Below are 19,471 nucleotides of genomic sequence, written 5' to 3' on the forward strand. Positions count from 1 at the left end.
ACTGTGCTCCTCTGGCAAGAGGAGGGACAGGGTTCACTGGGGATGCTCCAAGAGGGGAAGCTCAGACAAGCTTTAAATCCTGTACAAAAAATACAGAATATTTGATACTTTTCCAGCAACAGGAAAAGGGGATTTTTACTTCTTTTCATTAAGTCTGGCTTACAATGAAACCCAAGGACAGGGGCAAACCCTTGACAGCTCCCCAAGTTGTCTCCAGAATCCCTTCAGTGCCTCAAATATTTATTCCCATGCAACAAACAAACACAGGTTTTCTGGCCGCTTTTTGTTTTCCCCCCGTGTTGATGCCGTCTTTAACAAAACTGTTTACAAAGCCTCCTTTTATTTCCTGACACGGTGACAACAAACCCTGAGGAACAGAGGCTCTGCCAGAGCCCCTGCCAGGAAAATGCACCCCCTGAACCAAACCATCCCTGCTCTGCCAGCCAAAAATACTTGGATTCTGGCATGAGAACATTTTGCAGAGTGATCTGTCCAGGTTTAAGGTAAGAGAAGCTTCAGAGAGCTCCCTCAGAGGGGATTGGAGTGCTGGGACAAAGCAGGGCTGCCCTGGCTGAGGGTTTGGGATCCCATTCCCACCAGGAGCAGCTTCCTGGGGGAAAACTCTCCCTGTGCTGACCCCACTCACGCCCCCAGCCCCTGCTCCCTTCCCTCCTGGGGATTTCGGGAAGCAGCAGAGAGAGGCAGAGGTGTGGGAGCTGCCCCTGCTCACGACGACAGGATTTTGATACCAAACGAGAAAAAGTCATCACTTGATGATGGATTTTGGAGAAGCTGAAGCCATTTCTTGGCTCCGGGGTGCTGCAAATTTCTGAGCAGGCGTCAGTGAATTCAGGCATTTACAGCTCCAGATTTATTAAGGTGGAATATTCTCCAGCCCAGCTCTTCCTTTCATTGACACGGCGTTTAATTAATCTATAAATCAGCCTGTATTTAATGTGGCAAACAAAGAGCACACACGGTTTGGGGAAGCTGGTGGTTCAGCGTTTTGAGAATGGGCCAGGTAGGAATTCAGGTCCTCTTAAAGGTCTCCCAGTTCACCCATTGACAAAATAAATGCATCCAAAAGTGCAGAATCTTGGAATTGTTGGGGTTGGACGGGACCTCTGGAGAGCACGGGGTCTTTGGGGGAAGTTGTGCTTTGTTTATGGAGAAAGCGCAGCTATTTCCATTTGTTTTAGGAACAACAACACAGAGCAAACCTATTGGGAGGAGAGGAATATTCTCCATTTATCACCCCCGTATTTCACCATTGTTGGGAAAACTTATCCACAAACACCGGAGGTTTATGTCCAAAAAGGAGACAGAGGAGTCCTTTGACTTTATTCCAATCAAGGCAGAGGCCATGGGGCATTCCCCTGGGGTGTCTCCAAGTTTTGGAGGATGCAGCCTCCCTTTTTATCCCAATTTCCAGCCACATTTCCCTTCTCTCTTTCCCCATTTCTGAGGTACTTGAGAGGTTCAGACTTCCCAGAACACCTGATCCCAAAGATTTCCCTCTAATGAATAACCCTCCCTTTTAATTTTTAATTCTTACTGAATTGAGGGGTTTTCCCCATTGTTTCTTTCAAATTTCAATGTCTAATTTTGTTTATTAGCAAACCTAAAGTTTATTTGTAAAAGCAAATCTCTTTTTCCATTCATCAATCAGTGGAATCCTTCCCATTTTTTCTTTTATCTCCCAGTGCTGGTTTTATCTCCCAGCAGACCCGCAGCTTGTTTGGAAAGACAAATCCCCCATTCCTCTCAACCAGCAAACACATCCACCTCCCCTCTGCACCTCGGGAACCACCGGGAAAATCCTTCATGGGGAGTGACAGCGGGTGAAAAATCCCTGCAAATCAAAGCAGGCACCTCGTAAAGCACCGCGACATTTTACCTGCGCCTCCAATAACTCCAATAAGCGCCGCCAGCCCAACCCTTTAAATTATTGTGCAAATTAGAACCATCATCTTTTGTTTTACAGTAGAGCCGTGCAGAATATCAAGTGCTGGCTGTGGTGCTGAAATGCTAATGGGCTCTGCTGGATGCTGGAGCTGCACAGACCGGTGCTGGCAGCAGATGAATAATTGCTCTCCGTGTACTAAACACAACGGAGCTGCAGAGAACTTCGGCATTTGTCAGCTTTATTTGTTTAAATGAGAAAAACACTGACAGCAGTTATTGCTGTAATCCTTCCAGTTATCAGACAAGGAAAGTCTGCGAGCTGGGCTGAGCCTCTGCTCAACCCCAACCTGAAATAGCCAGGCAGGTTCTGGAGCGTGCAGGAAATGCAGCAGAGGGAAATTAATCAGCCCCTAATTACCGTACTTTCATCACAGCAGCATCCACGAGCTCGGCTCTCCCTTGATGAGGCAGAGCACGGAGAGAACAAAGTCCCTGCTCTGCCACGCTTGGGGAATAAACAGGGAAAGCAGAGGCAGAGCAGCAAAGCCACCGCAGGGACACTCCAGGCAAAGCCTTCCAGACGTCCCCAGATTCCTGCAGAACCTTCCCTGTCCTGCTGCTCCTGCTCACAGACACTCCTGGGCCACTCTGAGGCCTTTATTCCTCTGTAAAACCTTCCAGACATCCCCAGATTCCTGTTCTGCTGCTCCTGCTCACAGACACTCTGAGACCTTTATTCCTCTGCTGTAAAACCTTCCAGACATGCCCAGGAGTCCTGCAAAACCTTCCCTGTCCCTGTCCTGCTGCTCCTGCTCACAGACACTCCTGGGCTGCTCTGAGGCCTTTATTTCTCTGTAAAACCTTCCAGACATCCCCAGAGTCCTGCAGAACCTTCTCTGTCCTGCTGCTCCTGCTCACAGACACTCTGAGGCCTTTATTCCTCTGCTGTAAAACCTTCCAGACATGCCCAGAATCCTGCAAAAACCTTCCCTGTCCTGCTGCTCCTGCTCACAGACACTCCTGGGCTGCTCTGAGGCCTTTATTCCTCTCCTGCAAAACCAAAATCATGGAAATCTGGGCTCCGTGCCCATCATGGTGACAAAGCCACCCGTGGGGAGTGCCAGCCTTGTGACGCCCCGAGTGCCACTGCAGCCCCTGTGCCAGGAGCTCGGACACGTTCCCTCCATCCAGCACCAAGCCTTCTCCAGCCTGGGGCTCTGGGTGCTGTTTTTCACCTCTCCTCCCCAACCTCTGGGGATTTTGATGCCTCACAAGCAGTGAAGGATGCAGAAGGTCAGACCCTGTTTAATTAAAGAAAAGCAGCTTATACTTCCAGCATGAAAACCATCGATACTCAAAAGCAGGGAAATTCCTGTTCATGCTCCTCTTAAAACTTCAAGTCCTAATGGGAGCTGCAGTGGCACAAAATGAAAATGATCCCATTTATTCTAGATAATTTCAGAAATAATGCAGTCAGCATATTTAAATATATTTAAAAGAAGGTGATTTCAAAAGCCCAGAACCCCCTTTAACCAAAATCCCTGCTTTTGGCACCAATCCCAGAGAGCAGCATTCCCAGCTGGAGCAGATCCAGGCTGTGCCTGGGGACAGACTCAGCTGTGCCCCAGACTGGACTCCAGAAACTGCACGTGAATGCCAAAAACCCCAACAGCTGCTGCTCTGAAGGCTGAGGGAGAGCTCCAAAGGAATTCCTGGCTATGGATGGGATCCTGGTGACAGAATTCCCCTCAGTGCTGCCTCTCTCTGCATTTTTGTGCCCTGAGGATCCACCTGGACATTACCCTGCAGTGGGTTTTGGGTTCCAGACATGTGAATGCCAAAAACCCCAACAGCTGCTGCTCTGAAGGATGAGGGAGAGTTCCAAAGGAATTCCTGGCTATGGATGGGATCCTGGTGACAGAATTCCCCTCGGTGCTGCCTCTCTCTGCATTTTTGTGCCCTGAGGGCCGTTCTGGGAACACCTGGGCGCTGCCCTGCTGTGGGTTTTGGGTTCAGAGCTTTGGGGCATCTGCAGCCCTGGGCTAAGTCCAGCCCTGCAGCGTTTATGTGGTCAGGGAATGTGGAAAATGCCTGTTTTATGATTGGCTTTTTGCAAATATTCAAATGAATATTATATGTGTTGTGTTAGAAAGTAATGCTGTATTAATTTTCTTAAGTAGTGTGTTAAATATAGTTTAGGTTATAACATAATGTTAAAATAGAAACTATGCTGTGTAAGATACTTTTTTTAAAGAAAGGACTCATAGCGAGATAGCAGCCCCCTAAATCTTTCAGAGAAAAAGAATTTATTGCTGCATTATCGGAAGAAACGAACTTCTTCCTGCCTCGCTCATGTTAGGATTCAGAGGAAGAGGCTGACACTGACCAGACAGAATCCTGTGTTTGAATGGAATTTATGCATCATGGATGAGGTGTATGAACATGCAACAGGCTGATGCTTTTAAGGGTTAATCCTCTGTTAAAGTGGGTCCTTTTTGGTCTTATTTTGCCCAGAAAAAGAGGGCAAAAGGGGAAGACCCAGATGTCCGTAACTCTTCGTTTCTATTGTCTCATATTGTCCTGATCCAAATTGTCCAAAATTTTGATCGCTCCAATCATATTGCTATTTTTATAACCATTTTACTACTATTAAACTTTTAAATTTTTAAAAACAAGCAGTTGGCGTTTTTCACACAGGGGAGCTGGCCCAGGGGCTGGAACCAGATGAATTTTCTCCCAACCCAAACCCAGCTCTGCTGCTCCGTGTCTCAAACCCCAACGTTACTGATGCCATTTAAACCCCACCTCGTGTTACCAATCTTGGTTTGTTCTGCTATTAACCCAAAGCTTAGAAAACATAATTGCAGCACTCAAAGAGAGATTTGCCGTAACCATATGGAAGGAAAGCTTTTAGGGACGACATTTCTCCCGTATTGATTCAGCAGCGCCTTTAGAAGTAAAGGTTATGCCTATTAAATTATTTCTGAAAAGGTAACTGCAAAAATTAAAATTCATTCAGATTAGCATTTCCAAAAAAAAAAAAAAAAACCTCTAATACGAAACTTCTTCAGAATGTGTCACTTCAAAAGAATGCCAAGCACTACTTTAAGAGGTGTAACTTCTTCTTAAATGGCATTTTTGCCTCTAAAAAAGGAATTTCTTGTGTTGCTGGAGAAGGTGTTGTACACAGAGCGCTGCTGCCAAGGCTGGGGGTTGCCTAGCAATGCTGGGAGGGGAGAGGGGAGAAAGCAATAACAACCAGAATTGTGGAGCCACAGCATCAAATTGGTCTGCAATACTTATCAGCTAAATGAGAGGAGCTGCAGGCTCTGCTCGGAGCTGATAAAATCTCCTGATCGCTCCCAAATCTCTCCCTTCTCCTTCTCTTCTCTTCCACACGTTCTGGGCGCTGTGGATTCCTCCTGCTCGGGTTATTCCAACCCCAATTCCTGGGGCTGGGGACAAACCCCAGAGTCCAACCCAACAAAAATCCAGTAAGAACTGGGACTGGGGGGAAATTCCAGGCTCCAACCCAGCAGGAATCCCATAAAAACTGGGGCTGGGGGGAACCCCAGGGTCCAACCCAGCAGGAATTCCATAAAAACTGGGGCTGGGGGCAAACCCAGCATGAATTCCATAAAAACTGGGGCTGGGGGGAACCCCAGGGTCCAACCCAGCAGGAATTCCATAAAAACTGGGGCTGGGGGCAAACCCAGCAGGAATTCCATAAAAACTGGGGCTGGGAGAAAACTCCAGGGTCCAATCCAACAAAAATCCCATAAAAACTGGGGCTGGGGGCGAACCCAGCAGGAATGCCATAAAAACTGGGTCTGGGGGGGGAACCCCAGAATCCAACACAGCAGGAATTCCACAAGAACTGGGGCTGGAGGCAAACCCAGCAGGAATCCCCCAAAAACTGGGGCTGAGGGGAAATTCCAGCGTCCAACCCTGCTCACCTGGGGGCACCTCCTGCTCACCTGGGGTCAGCTCCTGCTCACCTGGGGCAACTCCTGCTCACCTGGGAACAGCTCCTGCTCACCTGGGAGAACCTCTTCCTCACCCAGGAGTAGCTCCTGCTCACCTGTGGCCTCGTCCAGGCTCTCGTGGGACACGTGCTCGTTCTGGTGCACCCACTCGCCGTTGCACTTGAAGAAGATCTGCATGGCGGGCACGGCCCTGCAGCGCAGCACGATGGGGTTGCTCTTGATGATGTAGGAATCGTCGGGCTCCTCCAGGAAATGGGGCAGGGTCCCCGGGGCCGAGGGCAGGGACTCAGGCAGGGCCTCGCTGTTCTCATGTCCTGAAAGGCAACCAGAGGAAAAATTCCATTTTTCATGGTTCTTCTGGCATCTCGTTTTATTGCTGGAAGGAAAAATCAACTTTGGGTTTTATTTAGGATCTGTTTTACTCCAGGTTTTATTTAGGATTGGTTTTCCTCAGGATTGGTTTTCCTCTGGGTTTTATTTAGGATTGGTTTTCTTCAGGATCGGTTTTACTCCAGGTTTTATTTAGGATCCATTTTACTCTGAGTTTTCTTTAGGATGGGTTTTACTCTGGATTTTATTTAGGATTGGTTTTACTCTGGGTTTTATTTAAGATTGGTTTTCCTCAGGATCTGTTTTACTCGAGGTTTGATTTAGGATGGGTTTTATTTAGGATCGGTTTTACTCCAGGTTTTATTTAGGATTGGTTTTCCTCCGGGTTTTATTTAGGATTAGTTTTACTCTGGGTTTTATTTAGGATTGGTTTTAGTCCAGGTTTATTTAGGATCAGTTTTACTCCAGGAGCGCTTGCAGAGCTGCCCAGTTGGGCTTTGGAAGGACACACACACACGGAGGAAAAAAATCAAATATTGAAGTGTAAGGGCTGCCAAATGCCACAAAACAGCCCCAAAACCACCAGAAACAGGTGGGGACCTGAGGGTTCAGAAGCTGCGGGATGTGAAGGGAATTTTCAGCCCTTCTCCACATCTTCAGCTGCCATCAGGGGCTCAATTCCCAGGTCCCTCAATTCCCAAATTCCAGAGGCTCTGGAGAAGAGGCTTTGCCTTTGGATCAGCTCCCACCCTCCTTGCTGCTGTCAAACCCAGGAAATTCCCACTGATCTCCGGCAATGCTGAATTCATTTCAGCACTTTGTCGGTTTTTGGCAGAAATTCAGAGGAAAGCGACAAATGTGGGTGAGAAGGGATTGATTCCTACAGGGAGAGCAGAGAGCGCAGCCAGGGGGAGAACAGGACAATGTGGGGATGGAGGGAGCTGGGAGGGAACAGCACAAGGAGCTGATGGAACCCAGAGCAATGAAATTGAGGCAGATGTGAGGGAAGCTGTGCTGCTGTGAAGGAAAAATGAACCCCTAAAGTGTCGCCGTGATATTTTCTGAAAAATCCTCTTTGCCCAGGATTTTCTCCGGGGAAGCTGAGAAGCCTCAGAGAAAAATGAAAACAATAATTATCTGATTTGCTTCTCCTGTGTTTTGCTGCTTTGGAATGTGGCTCGGACATCGTTTACCAACAGGTGAATGTTTGATTGGTTCCATGTAAATTGTTTTTAATTAATGACCAATCACCATCAGCTGTGTTGGACTCTGAGGAGTCAGTCACGAGTTTTTTATTATTTATTCTTGTTAAGTTTTCTGATGTGTCCTTTCTCTTTCTTTAGTATAGTTTTAGTATAGCATGATATGATATGATATGATATGATATGATATGATATGATATGATATGATATGATATGATATGATATGATATAATATAATATAATATAATATAATATAATATAATATAATATAATATAATATAATATAATATAATATAATATAATATAATATAATATAATATAATATAATATAATATAATATAATATAATATATCAGCCTTCTGAGAACTTGGAGTCAGATTCTCATCTCTCACCTCGTCCTGGGGACCCTCACAAACACCACATTCCCATGTCTAGGAGGCGACAGAAGAATGAGAACATTGTTTTATTTCTATTAAATCCTGGGGGACATTATTTTATTTCTTTTAAATCCTGGGAGCTGTCCCTCAGCACGGAGCTCTGTGTGTGCAAACACTCCCCGAGCTGTGCTGGGAAATCACAGCCACCCTCAAACGACTGCAGTGCTTTCAGCCCCTTCTCAGGGTGCTTTCACAACAAAACACCATCACAACAAAACACCAGCACAACTTCCAGTGTTTTACTCCCTAAAGCTGATGCCAATTTCCATCTTGACAATCTGAGTCCCTGCAGGATTTATTCAGTCCGAGTTTTGTAGGAGAGAACAAAAAAATTGTGAGATTGTGGAGAGGCTGGGAACTCCCAGGCTCCCACCATGGCTCCTGCAGCTCTGGAGTGGAGGGTGAGCAGCAGCCAAGCCCGTGAGGATCCCCCAGCAGGAGAACTCCCGGTGACCCCGAGTTATTCCACTGAATTTGCTATTTAGGGCAAGGCACGGAGGAGGAAATCCCAGCCCCACAAAACCCAGGGCGGATTTCTCCTGGCACGTTGTGGCTGGAATGTGTGGTCTGGATTTTTTTTTGGGTGTTGGAGATTTTGGGGTTGGGAGTGGCTCCCTCCCCATGAAAACCTCTCACATAGGACACGAAATAAAATGATGCAGACACTATGTCACCCTGGTTTTTTTTAAGATTTTCTAAGCTTTCTGATGTTGACATCTTTGTAGCGAACTTTCACACACACTTTCTGTAAATAACTCATTGTTTTGTGTTCTTCTATAAAAGAAGAGAAAGTTGATAGACTGTTGGTCTGTCCAGTGTCATTGGAGAGGTGGCACTGTCACCCTCCAATCCACTGTCACTTTTGGAAAACTATAAATGTTGGAGTCAGAAAATAAACTTCCTTTTTTCTACACCTTGAGAACAGCAGCGTGAGCTTGTGTTCTTTCGTGTCTTATAGCGACAACACTGGAATTTCCAAGGTAAAAAGGAGGGAAGTTTAATTTTTGACTCCAACATTTATCGACTTTCAAAAGTGACAGTGGATGGGAGGATGGAAGTGCCACCACTCCAATGACAGTGGACAAACAAACAGTCCATGATTTCTCCTCCTCCAGAAAAGAATGTAAAACAATAATTATTTACATAAAAATGCATGAGAAAATTTGTTACAAGGATGTAAACATTGGAAGGCTTAGAAGAACTTAGAAGAATGAAACAACACATGGCCAGGTAAATCCAGGTGCATCCCTTTGATTTTCCCTTTGACATTTTCCTTTGGGAATCCGACCAGGTAAACCCAGGTGAATCTTTTCCCTTTGACATTTTCCTTTGGAAATCCAACCAGGTAAATCCAGGTGAATCTTTTCCTTTGGAAATCCAAGCAGAACACACAAAAGCAGCAATGATTCCCCATCCCCTCCTGCTCACACAGATATTTCTGTGGTTTACACCTGGAATTGCCTGAATTCCTGTTTGCAGGACATCCTTGCTCAGGTGGAGGAAATTATTTATTCCTGTAACATTATTTGTTTATTTATTATTAATTATTATTATTTATTCCTATAACATTTCCCCATTTATCTGCAGGAGCCTCTCCCAAAATGCCATTAATCCTCAGGATTTTACCTCTTCCTGTTTTGATCACCTCTATTGTGCTCTAACTCAAACTCAGAATTCCCATTCCACCAGAGCTGATTGCAAATCCCTGAGATTTTCCACGTCAATTTTTGGGATTCAGGCCCTTCAGAGCTCTCCCAAAAAATCAGTTTTGTAGCAGCAGCAAATGACAGAAGAGCAAAGCCTGACACAATTCTTGTGGCTTCATTCCTGGAAAATTACCTTTCAGGAAGGGTTTTGTGTTTTATGCTCTGCACGCGAGGCCAAAAGGGACTTTAAATCTTTTTATGACAATAATAGAAATGAAAAAGAGAGGAGGGGAAAGAAAAAAAATGTTAGGACCAAACATTAAATTCTTCTCTGAAATAAACACACTGCTGCTGTCAGAACACATTAGGAGATCTGGACAGCAGCAGACAGGGATGAGTCAGTATTTCAAAACTGTTTAGGATAATTTAGATGTTAAAATGAGATCTTAAACCAGTGAAAAGCTGTGAGCTCTGAAATATCTATATTTTTTTTCAAATTAAGAATTATTAAAAGTGAGTGGCATTATTCTTTTTGTATTAAAAAAACCAACCCAAAAGTTAAAGTGTCTCCAACAAGCCAAGTAACTCATGATAAAAGCAAATAAATCTGGCAATAAATTGTTCAGAGACTTTTCCCAAGTGTCCAAACACAACTTCTCTTACACTTTGTAGGATCAGAAAAAAACAAAGCTCTGAAAGTCCCAAACGGGGCTGAATTCCCCTCTCTGATCCAGCAGCTGGGATCTGAGGGAGCTCTTTTCCCTCTCTGCCTGGGATTTGGGATTTGGGATTTCCCTCTGCCCAGGATTTGGGATTTTCCCTCTGTCTGGGGTTTGCCATTTCCCTCTCTCTGCCTGGGATTTGGGATTTGGGATTTCCCTCTGTCTGGGGTTTGGGATTGTCCTCTCTCTGCCCAGGATTTGGGATTGCCCTCTCTCTGCCCAGGATTTGGGATTTTCCCTCTCTGTCCGGCATTTGGGATTTTCCCTCTCTTTGCCCAGGATTTGGGATTTCCCTGATTTACAGGACTGCCCTGAAGCAATTCCTCCTGCAGGGACACAGGAGCCACTCCCACACAAAAACATTCCCCGTTCTCTCCAACCTCCTTCTCCCGCTCAGGAATTCCTCTCCCTTTGCCTCCTTTGCCCTGAATTTATAAATCCTGCCAGCAGCACTGGGTTATTCTGCTGCTTTGGGTGTTTTTTGGATGCTTTTTGGATACTTTTTGGATGTTTTTTGGGTGTTTTTTGGATGTTTTTGGATGTTTTTTGGATTTTTTTAAACGTTTTTGGATGTTTTGGGGATTTTTTTGGATGCTTTCTGGATGCTTTTTGGATGTTTTCTGGATGATTTCTGGATGCTTTTTGGATGTTTTTGGATATTTTTTGGATGATTTTGGATGGTTTTTTGGAATTTTTTTTATGTTTTTTGGATGTTTTTTGGATCTTTTCTGCCCCAATCCAGAAGGCAAAAGCCTTTTCCCAGCTGGACCCATCCCAACCCCTCCTTTGGACAGATCCATCCAGGAGCAGAAACCCAACTGGATACGACCAATATTCCAAATATTCCCATTCCTCCCTTTCCATGTGTCCAACCCCCTGATCCCTGCTGGACTTTTACCCCCTCCAGCCCAGATTTCCTCTAGCACCAAACAAATCCAAGCGTCAGCTTTGCCAGGGAAGGCAGGGGATGGAAAAAATAAAAATCCTGTTCCAGAATAGAGCATTTCCTCCTGCCTGGAACGGTTTCCATGATGAAATTGAAGTCATTATTCAGTCAGGAAAGCAGCTCGCTGAGATTTGCCTGCATTTGCTTCATCAGATGACCCCGGCCCCCACGCACAGTGGGTTTTTTGGAAGGCGCTCAGAAATGGGTGGAAATGGCAGATTTTGTTGTTCACCGAGGATTGTGAAATCTTTGATTGGCTCTGTTGTTTGCCCTGATTTGATGAGGCCCCAGGAGAGGGGATTTAGCAAACCCTAAATGGGAGAGCCAGGAACAAATCCCTTCCCTCTCCAAAGGGACCTCCCAGCTCATCCCATTCCACCCCTGCGGGGACCCTTCCACCACACCAGCTCGCTCATCTCCATCTATTCCTGGTTTTTTCGATGCTTTTAGCAGAATTCTTGATTTTTCCTGGCTGCTGTACAGCCCAAAGCCAGATTTAGTTTCATTAATGAACTTTAAATGCCTTTGCTCAACAATACAGTGGATTTTTTTACTGGATATTGACATTTTCCCTGTGAGGAAGAAGCCTCAATAAACTGGTGAACCTTCAATAAATAAATGAACCCTCGATTAATCAATGAACCCCTCAATCAGTGAACCTTTCAATTAATCAGTGAACCTCTCAATTAATTAATGAACACTCAATTAATCAATGAACCCTTCAATAAATCAATGAACTCACAGTAAATCAGTGAACCCTCAATAAACCAATGAGCCCTCAATAAATTTACGAATCCTCAATCAATCAGCGAGCCCTCAATAAATCACTAAATCCTCAATAAATCGATGAATTCTCAATAAATCTATGAACCCTCCACAGATCAATGAACCTCAGCAAACCCAGCGCTTCCAGGGGCAGGTGCTCCTCAGGGAGCTCTGGTGGGGATCCAGGGATCTGTAAAATCCCAGCCCAGCTCATCCCTGTGCTCCCAAAATTCCAGAATTCCCAGCCCAGCTCATCCCTGTGCTCCCAAAATTCCAGAATTCCCAGCTCATCCCTGTGTTCCCATTACTCCCAAATTCCCAGGCCAGCTCATCCCTATGTTCCCAAATTCCCAGCCCAGCTCATCCCTGTGTTCCCAAAATTCCAGAATTCCCAGCCCAGCTCATCCCTGGGTTCCCAAATTCCCAGCCCATCTCATCCCTTTGTTCCTGAATTCCCAGCTCATCCCTTTATTCCCATCTCCTCCCAGCCCAGTTCATCCCTGTGTTCCCAAAATTCCAGAATTCCCAGCCCAGCTCATCCCCATGTTCCTGTCATTCCCAAATTCCCAGCCCGCTCTGAGATCCACAAGTGCTGCAGCTCCATCTCGCCCCTGATATCTCACATTAACTCCTCCAGACCCTCCTGCTTCCCAGGGATATAAAGGATAAACTCCCAGTGGCTCTGCCCTAATCCTTCCCATCAAATATTTGGGCAACAGGTGGAAAATTGTTCTGCCAGCTGAGGAAGACAAAATCCATCCCTCCCGGCAATTTTCCGCAGTGAAAACTCCAAAAAATGAACGTGCAGTAAGTTGTGGAAATAAATCTGGGCTTTAAAAAGGAAAAGTGAATCCCCCAGCAGCGAGCTGGGGATCTTCAGGCACAAACCCCTCTTATCTGGGAGTTAAAAATCTCATTTCTCCTGCTGAGTGCCAGGCTGAGACACTCGAGGCTGTCACCTGTGCTGCTGGTTCATCACGGGGTTTTGGGGACACTGAGCACAGCTGGGGGCACTGAACACATCTGGGGTCACTGAGTACATCTGGGGGCACTGAACACATCTGGGGTCACTGACTTTCCTCCTTTCCCCAATCCTCACCTCCTTTCCTACCTTTCCCCAATCCTCATCTCCTCTTCTACCTTTCCCCAATCCTCACCTCCTTTCCTGCCTTTCCCCAATCCTCATTTCCTCCTTTCCCCAATCCTCCTTTCCTACCTTTCCCCAATCCTCACCTCCTTTCCTGCCTTTCCCCAATCCTCATTTCCTCCTCCTTTCCCCAATCCTCATCTCCTCCTTCCCTGTCTCCTCTCCCAAACTCAGCCCTCAATCCCTGTGCCCCTGTCCCCCCTCACTCTCGCCTTTGTTCCCAGAAAAGGGAAGGGAGTTTATCACATCCCACCTTTACCAAATCCAGCCCTCGTTCCCCTCTGGCTCTGTCAGAACCACTCTGAGAGTGTCAGACCCACTTCATGAACTTCCAATTCCCTGGAATTTATGAAGGGAATTTCCAGGAACCACCCCATCCCTGGCTGCAGGAGGGGAGGGCATTTATTTTCCCCAGTGAGGATTAATTTGTTGATAAAACATTGCTGGCCCTTCCTGTGCCACAGAGATGAATGTGCATCCTATTGTAATCCCTTCTGCATCCTCAATTTATTTATACCCCAGCTGCACTTATTTATAAAAATGATGTATTACATTTATTAAATATTAAGTGGGTTACACACTTGAAGAATCTTTCATACATTTATTTAACATCTAGATTTTTTTTTCCTTGGAGCAATATGCAAGCAATATAAATCTTTAAAGGGAAGAAGGATCCTCCAGCACCCCAAAGAGATGGATCTGGAACTAAAAGTGTCCCAGCACGGGGTGTGTGAGGAGAATCAGATTTCTCTCAGTGCCTGACCTGACCTGCTGCCCTCAGCAATTCCAGCCAGGAATGCTGAGAGGAAAATTTCTGTCCAGAGCCACCAAAAATGGCATTTATGGCCCAGCAGAGAGCACAGAGCTCACCCTGAGCCTGCTGAATTCACACCAAAACCCTCCCAGTGCTCCAGACTAACAGGAGAAATGGGTAAGCAAGGCAAGGAGGGGACCACCCAAATTAACTCCGCCCAAATTAACTCTGCCGAAATTAACTCCACCCCAAATTAACTCCATCCCAAATTAACTCCACCCAAATTAACTCCTCTCCTCCTCCAAATTTCATGTTTCACCTGCTAATTCCTGCCTTGCTCCCAGAGTTGTGTCTCTGATGAGATCTGGGTTCAGTTAATCTTAATTACTGAGACAACGATATGGAAACACTCATTTGGAAAAAAAAAACCGCAAAAAAACAACACAATGGGAGCTCAGAGAGAAATTCAGCTTCATTTCAGCCAGGCTGAGAGAGAAACCAGGCTCCGAAAACTTCATTGCAGTGCACAGCAATAAATAAATGAGGGAATTACAATTTAGGGACACTCAGTGGCTGAGTGAGACATCACAGAGCAACTCTCAACAACTGAGCCCAAAATCCCCAACGAGCTCATTAAAACTGGACTGAGCAATGCTGCAGCTCCTCCAGGTGACTCTGAATTGCTGAGAAAATTGGGCCCATTAAGTATTAATAGAAATAATTCCAACATGCAGTGTTGGAATTTAAACAGGAGTTTAGAGGAGAAGATTTGGAACTCAGATTTCGCAATTCCTGTAAAATCCTGTGCTGGCTCTATTGGCAGGAATCTCCAGTCCTTGTGGTATTTTGCACAAATTGAATTTAATGATGGATCTTCATAATCTGGAATTTTATTTCATTGTGATTGGGGAAACAAACTTTAGCTGCAGTTAAACAATAAAGCGTGGGATGTAAAATTTTACAGTGGTTTTTTTTTTCCAACAAAACAAATTTGGGATTTCTGCCCAGTTTTTGAAGTGTCCAATGTCCCTGACAACAGGGAAAATCCAATTAATTGATGTTTTCTACACGTGCAGAGAGACTGAGCCACAGATGTTGCAGATCTCTCTGTAAATTCCATCAGAGCAACAAGTGACATTTAAGGAATATTTCAATGTTGTGTTTGCAGCAGCTGAACACAGCAAACAAGGAGGGGGAGCTGGGCACTGGAGCAGTTTTGGGCTCCACACCCAGCCTGTTCTGGCTGCTTCTTTTCTGCTTTTCCAGAGTGTTCTGCTACAAATATTTCCTGAAATACAACCTCAATTAAAATTAAATAGTAAAGCATACTGTTAAATAATATTTTTACAGGCCTGTGAGGCTTTGGATGTATTGATGTTTGTAGCCCCCATCAGCTGTTTTCTGCACTAGGACACGATTGGGTTTCAGAATATTTTGCAGTTTTTCTTTCCCCCTTCCCTTTGCACTCAGGTAACTTTGGATAAAGCAATGAGATGTCCCACAAGAAACGGGAGAGCAAAGCCAACCCCACCCAACCCCACCATGCCCTGGTTGGGAAGGGAGAGAAAACCTCACTGCCTGCCCCAGGACAGCCTCGCAGCCAGGGCTTCCCTCAAGGGATTTTCTGGAACTTTCCCCCTTTTTTTCCTGCCTGAAGCCAGCCCAGGGTGAGCAGGATGGAGACACCGGAGACCTCCCCAGTCCCATTTCTGTGATAAACCCACCCCAAACCATCCCCCAGGAGCTGTTTTCCCATTTCTGTGATAAACTCACCCCAAACCATCCCTCAGGAGCTGTTTGCCCATTTCCCAACTTGTTCCCATTATCCCCCACCCCAATCCCATTTCTCCCACCCCAAAACATCCCTCAGGAGCTGCTTTCCCTATTCTGTGATTTTCTTCCACCCCAAACCATCCCCCCGGAGCTGTTTTCCCATTTCCCAACTCATTCCCATCCCCCCCACCTCAGTCACATTTCTCCCACCCCAAACCATCCCCCAGGAGCTGTTTTCCCATTTCTGTGATTTTTCTCACACCCCAAACCATCCCTCAGGAGTTGTTTCCCCATTTCCCAACCCTTTCTCATTATCCCCCACCCCAGTCCCATTTCTCCCACCCCGAACCATCCCTCAGGAGTTGTTTTCCCATTCCCCAACTCATTCCCATTACCCCAGTCCCATTTCTGTGATTTTCTCCCACCCCAAACCATCCCTCGAGTTGTTTTCCCATTCCCCAACTCATTCCCATTATCCCCCACCCCAATCCCATTTCTCCCACCCCAAACCATCCCCCAGGAGCTGTTTTCCCCATTCCCCACCCCATTTCCCCGTGCAGTGAATCACAGCCCGGGCTGGTGACGCTCCCCTGACTCTGCTGTCACCACCTCACCTCCCCTCCCTGTCACTCCTGCTGCTGTCCCCATCACCAGCCTCAGCTGCCTGTTTACTCAGCACCCCCGTGGGGGGGAAGGAACAAAAGAAACCCCCCAAAAAAACAAAGGGAAAGAGAAAAACAGCCCCCAAAAAAGCCCCTTTTGGAAACGCTCTCCCGCAGGAACCTCCCACACCCGCCGCCCCTACAGCTGACGGTTTTGTGCAGCACAAAGATTAATAATTTTCAAAACCTGACATTTTCCATCTGAATCACAAGCTACTTTGTGAGAAATCTTTTCCATATCCTGCTCCATGCTGCTTCTCACGCTGAAGGGCATTTTAGGCTGGTTGAAACGCTTTTGTCATGGTAAAGACCCGGCGGATTTCCAGCTGGTGGCTCTGCAGAGGGACGGGCGCTGCCAGCACCAAAGATCCCAAAGGATCCTCGTTTCCTCATTTCCCGGCCACATTCCCTGCCCTGAGATCCTCAGGCGCACCTTGGACAGCTCCAGCTCATCCATCCTTCCCCACCTCCCCTCAAAGCCGAGCCCTTCCTGCTGTCCCAGCTTCCCTTCCCCATTTCCAGCCTGGCTTCCAGCAATTTTACTCAATTTTGCACTTTCTGATCTTTTACGGAATCCCTACAGGGCTTTTACCACAAATTTGTTTAGGAATTTTACTAAATTTTTAGGAATTTTACAAAATTCATTTGCAGAATGTTCCAGATCTCCATGAAAGGGCCCTGCAGGTGACACCAGCTCTGGGATCTCCAGCATTTGCTGATGGGAAGAATTCCTACTGCCTGTGGGATCAGGGAACACCAGCCCCTTTTGCATTTCAGGAAAGGCCAGCCCAGCATTCTGAGAACACCTCCTTTATCCCCTAAAACCAGAGGAAATTTTGAGGGTGAGATTTTGGGTTGATTTCTAAAGGAATATTTTCAGTTTTCCTTTTTTTTTTTTTTTTGGCCTCCATGAAATCAGAATTTCCCCTGCTATCGCTCAGCTAACAGCCCCAATTTCTTTTCTGCGTGGGAAAGGGAACACCACGACCCAAACAGCTTTTCCAGCAGATAAAAGGCTCTGAGAAAAAGGGAAGGGAGGGCAGTGATTTTCCTCAGGTCCTGCTCAGGACTGAACTCCTGGCAGAGAACAAAGCCGCCCCTTCAGATCCCAATTCACACTTCAATTTTCCTGAACCGTGTAATACAAGTCATTACATCCTCCATGGCTTATCCTCAAATTGCTGGTAATTTTTATGTTGAACAAGCACCCATTTGCAGGGGTTTTGGTGCCATTAGGAGCGGGAATATTCCAATTTGGAAGTGGAGGCTGATGGCTGGAGAGGCAGCAAAATGCAGCCCACTGACTGAAAGCAGAATGGCTCAGAAATACAGAATACAGACCTTGGGACTGAATGCTGGGGGGTTTTATAGCACCCAGAGCTGGAAACCTGATGAAAATCTGATTTTTTGTCCCTAACAGGGCAGGGGGAGAGGGTGAGCAGCCACCTCTGTTCTCTCACAGCTCAGCAGCCGCTCTCAGAACAAAAAGCAGCAACAACATCCCACAACACTCCCAGTTTGTCTCCCCCAGCACTTCAAAAATTATGGAGCCTTTTTGGAACCCAGGACAGTGCTCTGGCTGCCCTGGAGGACTCCAGAGCCTGGCGTGGAATCAAAACCACCTGTGCCTTCGATTTTAGCCCAGGGAAACAATTACCAACTGTGGTGGTGTTCACAGGGGTCCCAGGACAAGGGAAGAGATGAGAATCTTGACTCCATGTTTCAGAAGGCTGATTTATTATTTTATGATATCTATTATATTAAAAGAAAATGATATATTAAAGCTATACTGAAAGAACAGAAAAAAATGTTTCATCAGAAGGCTTGAAAGGAAAGGAATGGAATGATAATAAAATCTTGTTACAAAAAACAACCCCGTCTCTCCCAAAATAACAAAAAAAAACCAAAAAACCTCCAAAAAACCCAAAAATAACAAAAAAAACCCATGAGGCTGGCTCAGCTCCTCCAGCACATCCAAACCCTGGTTGGAACCTTCCCTTCTTGGGGCTGTAAGCAGCTGAAAATAACAAAAAAATAACAAGAAAAACCCAAAAAACAACAGCAATAAAAAAAAATCACCAAAAACAAAACCAAAAAAACCCAAAAAAATAAACAAAAAACCCCCAAAAAAGCAAAAAAAAAAACCAAAACAAAACAAAAAAAACCCAAAAAATAAACAAAAAAACCCCACCAAACCCAACAAAAAATAACAAAAAATATTTTAAAAAAAAGTAATAATAAAAGGCCCAAAAAAAAACCCCCAGGTGATGCCAGCAGCCCCCAGCCCCCATTCAGCCCTGAGTAGCTCTCAGACTATGGCTCAAAAGCACCGAGGCTGAAGCACCTGCCTGGCTTCAGCTCCTTTCCCACTCTGGATAATCTGGGAGTGCTGGGGGTGTCTGAGCCCCCCAGGATTTGGAGCTCTGAGCAGGGCTGGGCTCAGACACACGAGGGACAACTGGAATTCCCCTCTCCCTGAGCCTCCCCAGTGTCGCAGACATCTTTTATGAAAAATCCTTTCTTTAGGATTTTTCCTCCTGAGAAGCTGAGAGGCCTCAGGAACAAAATGTAAACATTGATTATCTGCTGCTGTGGAATGCAACAGGTGGATCTGTGATTGGTCTCATGTGGTTGTTGCTACTTAAAGGCCAATCACAGCCCAGCTGGCTCAGACTCTCTGTCCAAGCCACAAGCCTTTGTTATCATTCCTTCTTTTGCTATTCTTAGCTAGCCTTGTGACGAAACCTTCTCTTCTATTCTTCTAGTATAGTTTTAATATAATATAGATCATAAAATAATAAATCAAGCCTTCTGAAACATGGAGTCAGATCCTCGTCTCTTCCCCATTCCATGAGCCCCTGTGAACACCGACACACCCCAGCTGGGATGGAGCAGGATCCCTGCAAGGTTTCCCTGCTGGAAAACTTCAAATTCCTGCTGCTTCCCAGCTGGATGCCTGAGTGAGACCCAGCAGGGCACAGACACTGCAATCCCCAGAACATGCAGCGAGTCGGGGGAGACAAACCTCCAACAAAGGCAGCAAATCTGCTCTGGGGCTGCTTCCTCAGCGTTTGTCACCCCTGGGAGCAGCTCTGGCACAGCAGCACGTGGTGCCACGCTTCGTGTTGGGAGTGGAGAACAGAGGGGAGCGACAGCGGTGACAATTTGTGATTAATAATGTACAAAGCCCTCCCTC

General features: G+C 46.0%; 1 protein-coding gene across 1 annotated transcript in view; it reads right to left on the reverse strand.

The window, feature by feature from the left end:
• LOC115912681 (netrin receptor UNC5D-like) overlaps window positions 1-19,471 on the reverse strand; it is a 103,292-nt gene that overhangs the window by 57,158 nt on the left and 26,663 nt on the right. Inside the window, 1 exon segment of the mRNA XM_030964337.1 lies at window positions 5,987-6,205. Within this exon segment, the coding sequence (XP_030820197.1) occupies window positions 5,987-6,205 (219 nt within the window).

Source organism: Camarhynchus parvulus, chromosome 22 (genome assembly GCF_901933205.1).
Source record: "Camarhynchus parvulus chromosome 22, STF_HiC, whole genome shotgun sequence".
In the NCBI taxonomy this organism is placed as follows: Eukaryota; Metazoa; Chordata; class Aves; order Passeriformes; family Thraupidae; genus Camarhynchus; species Camarhynchus parvulus.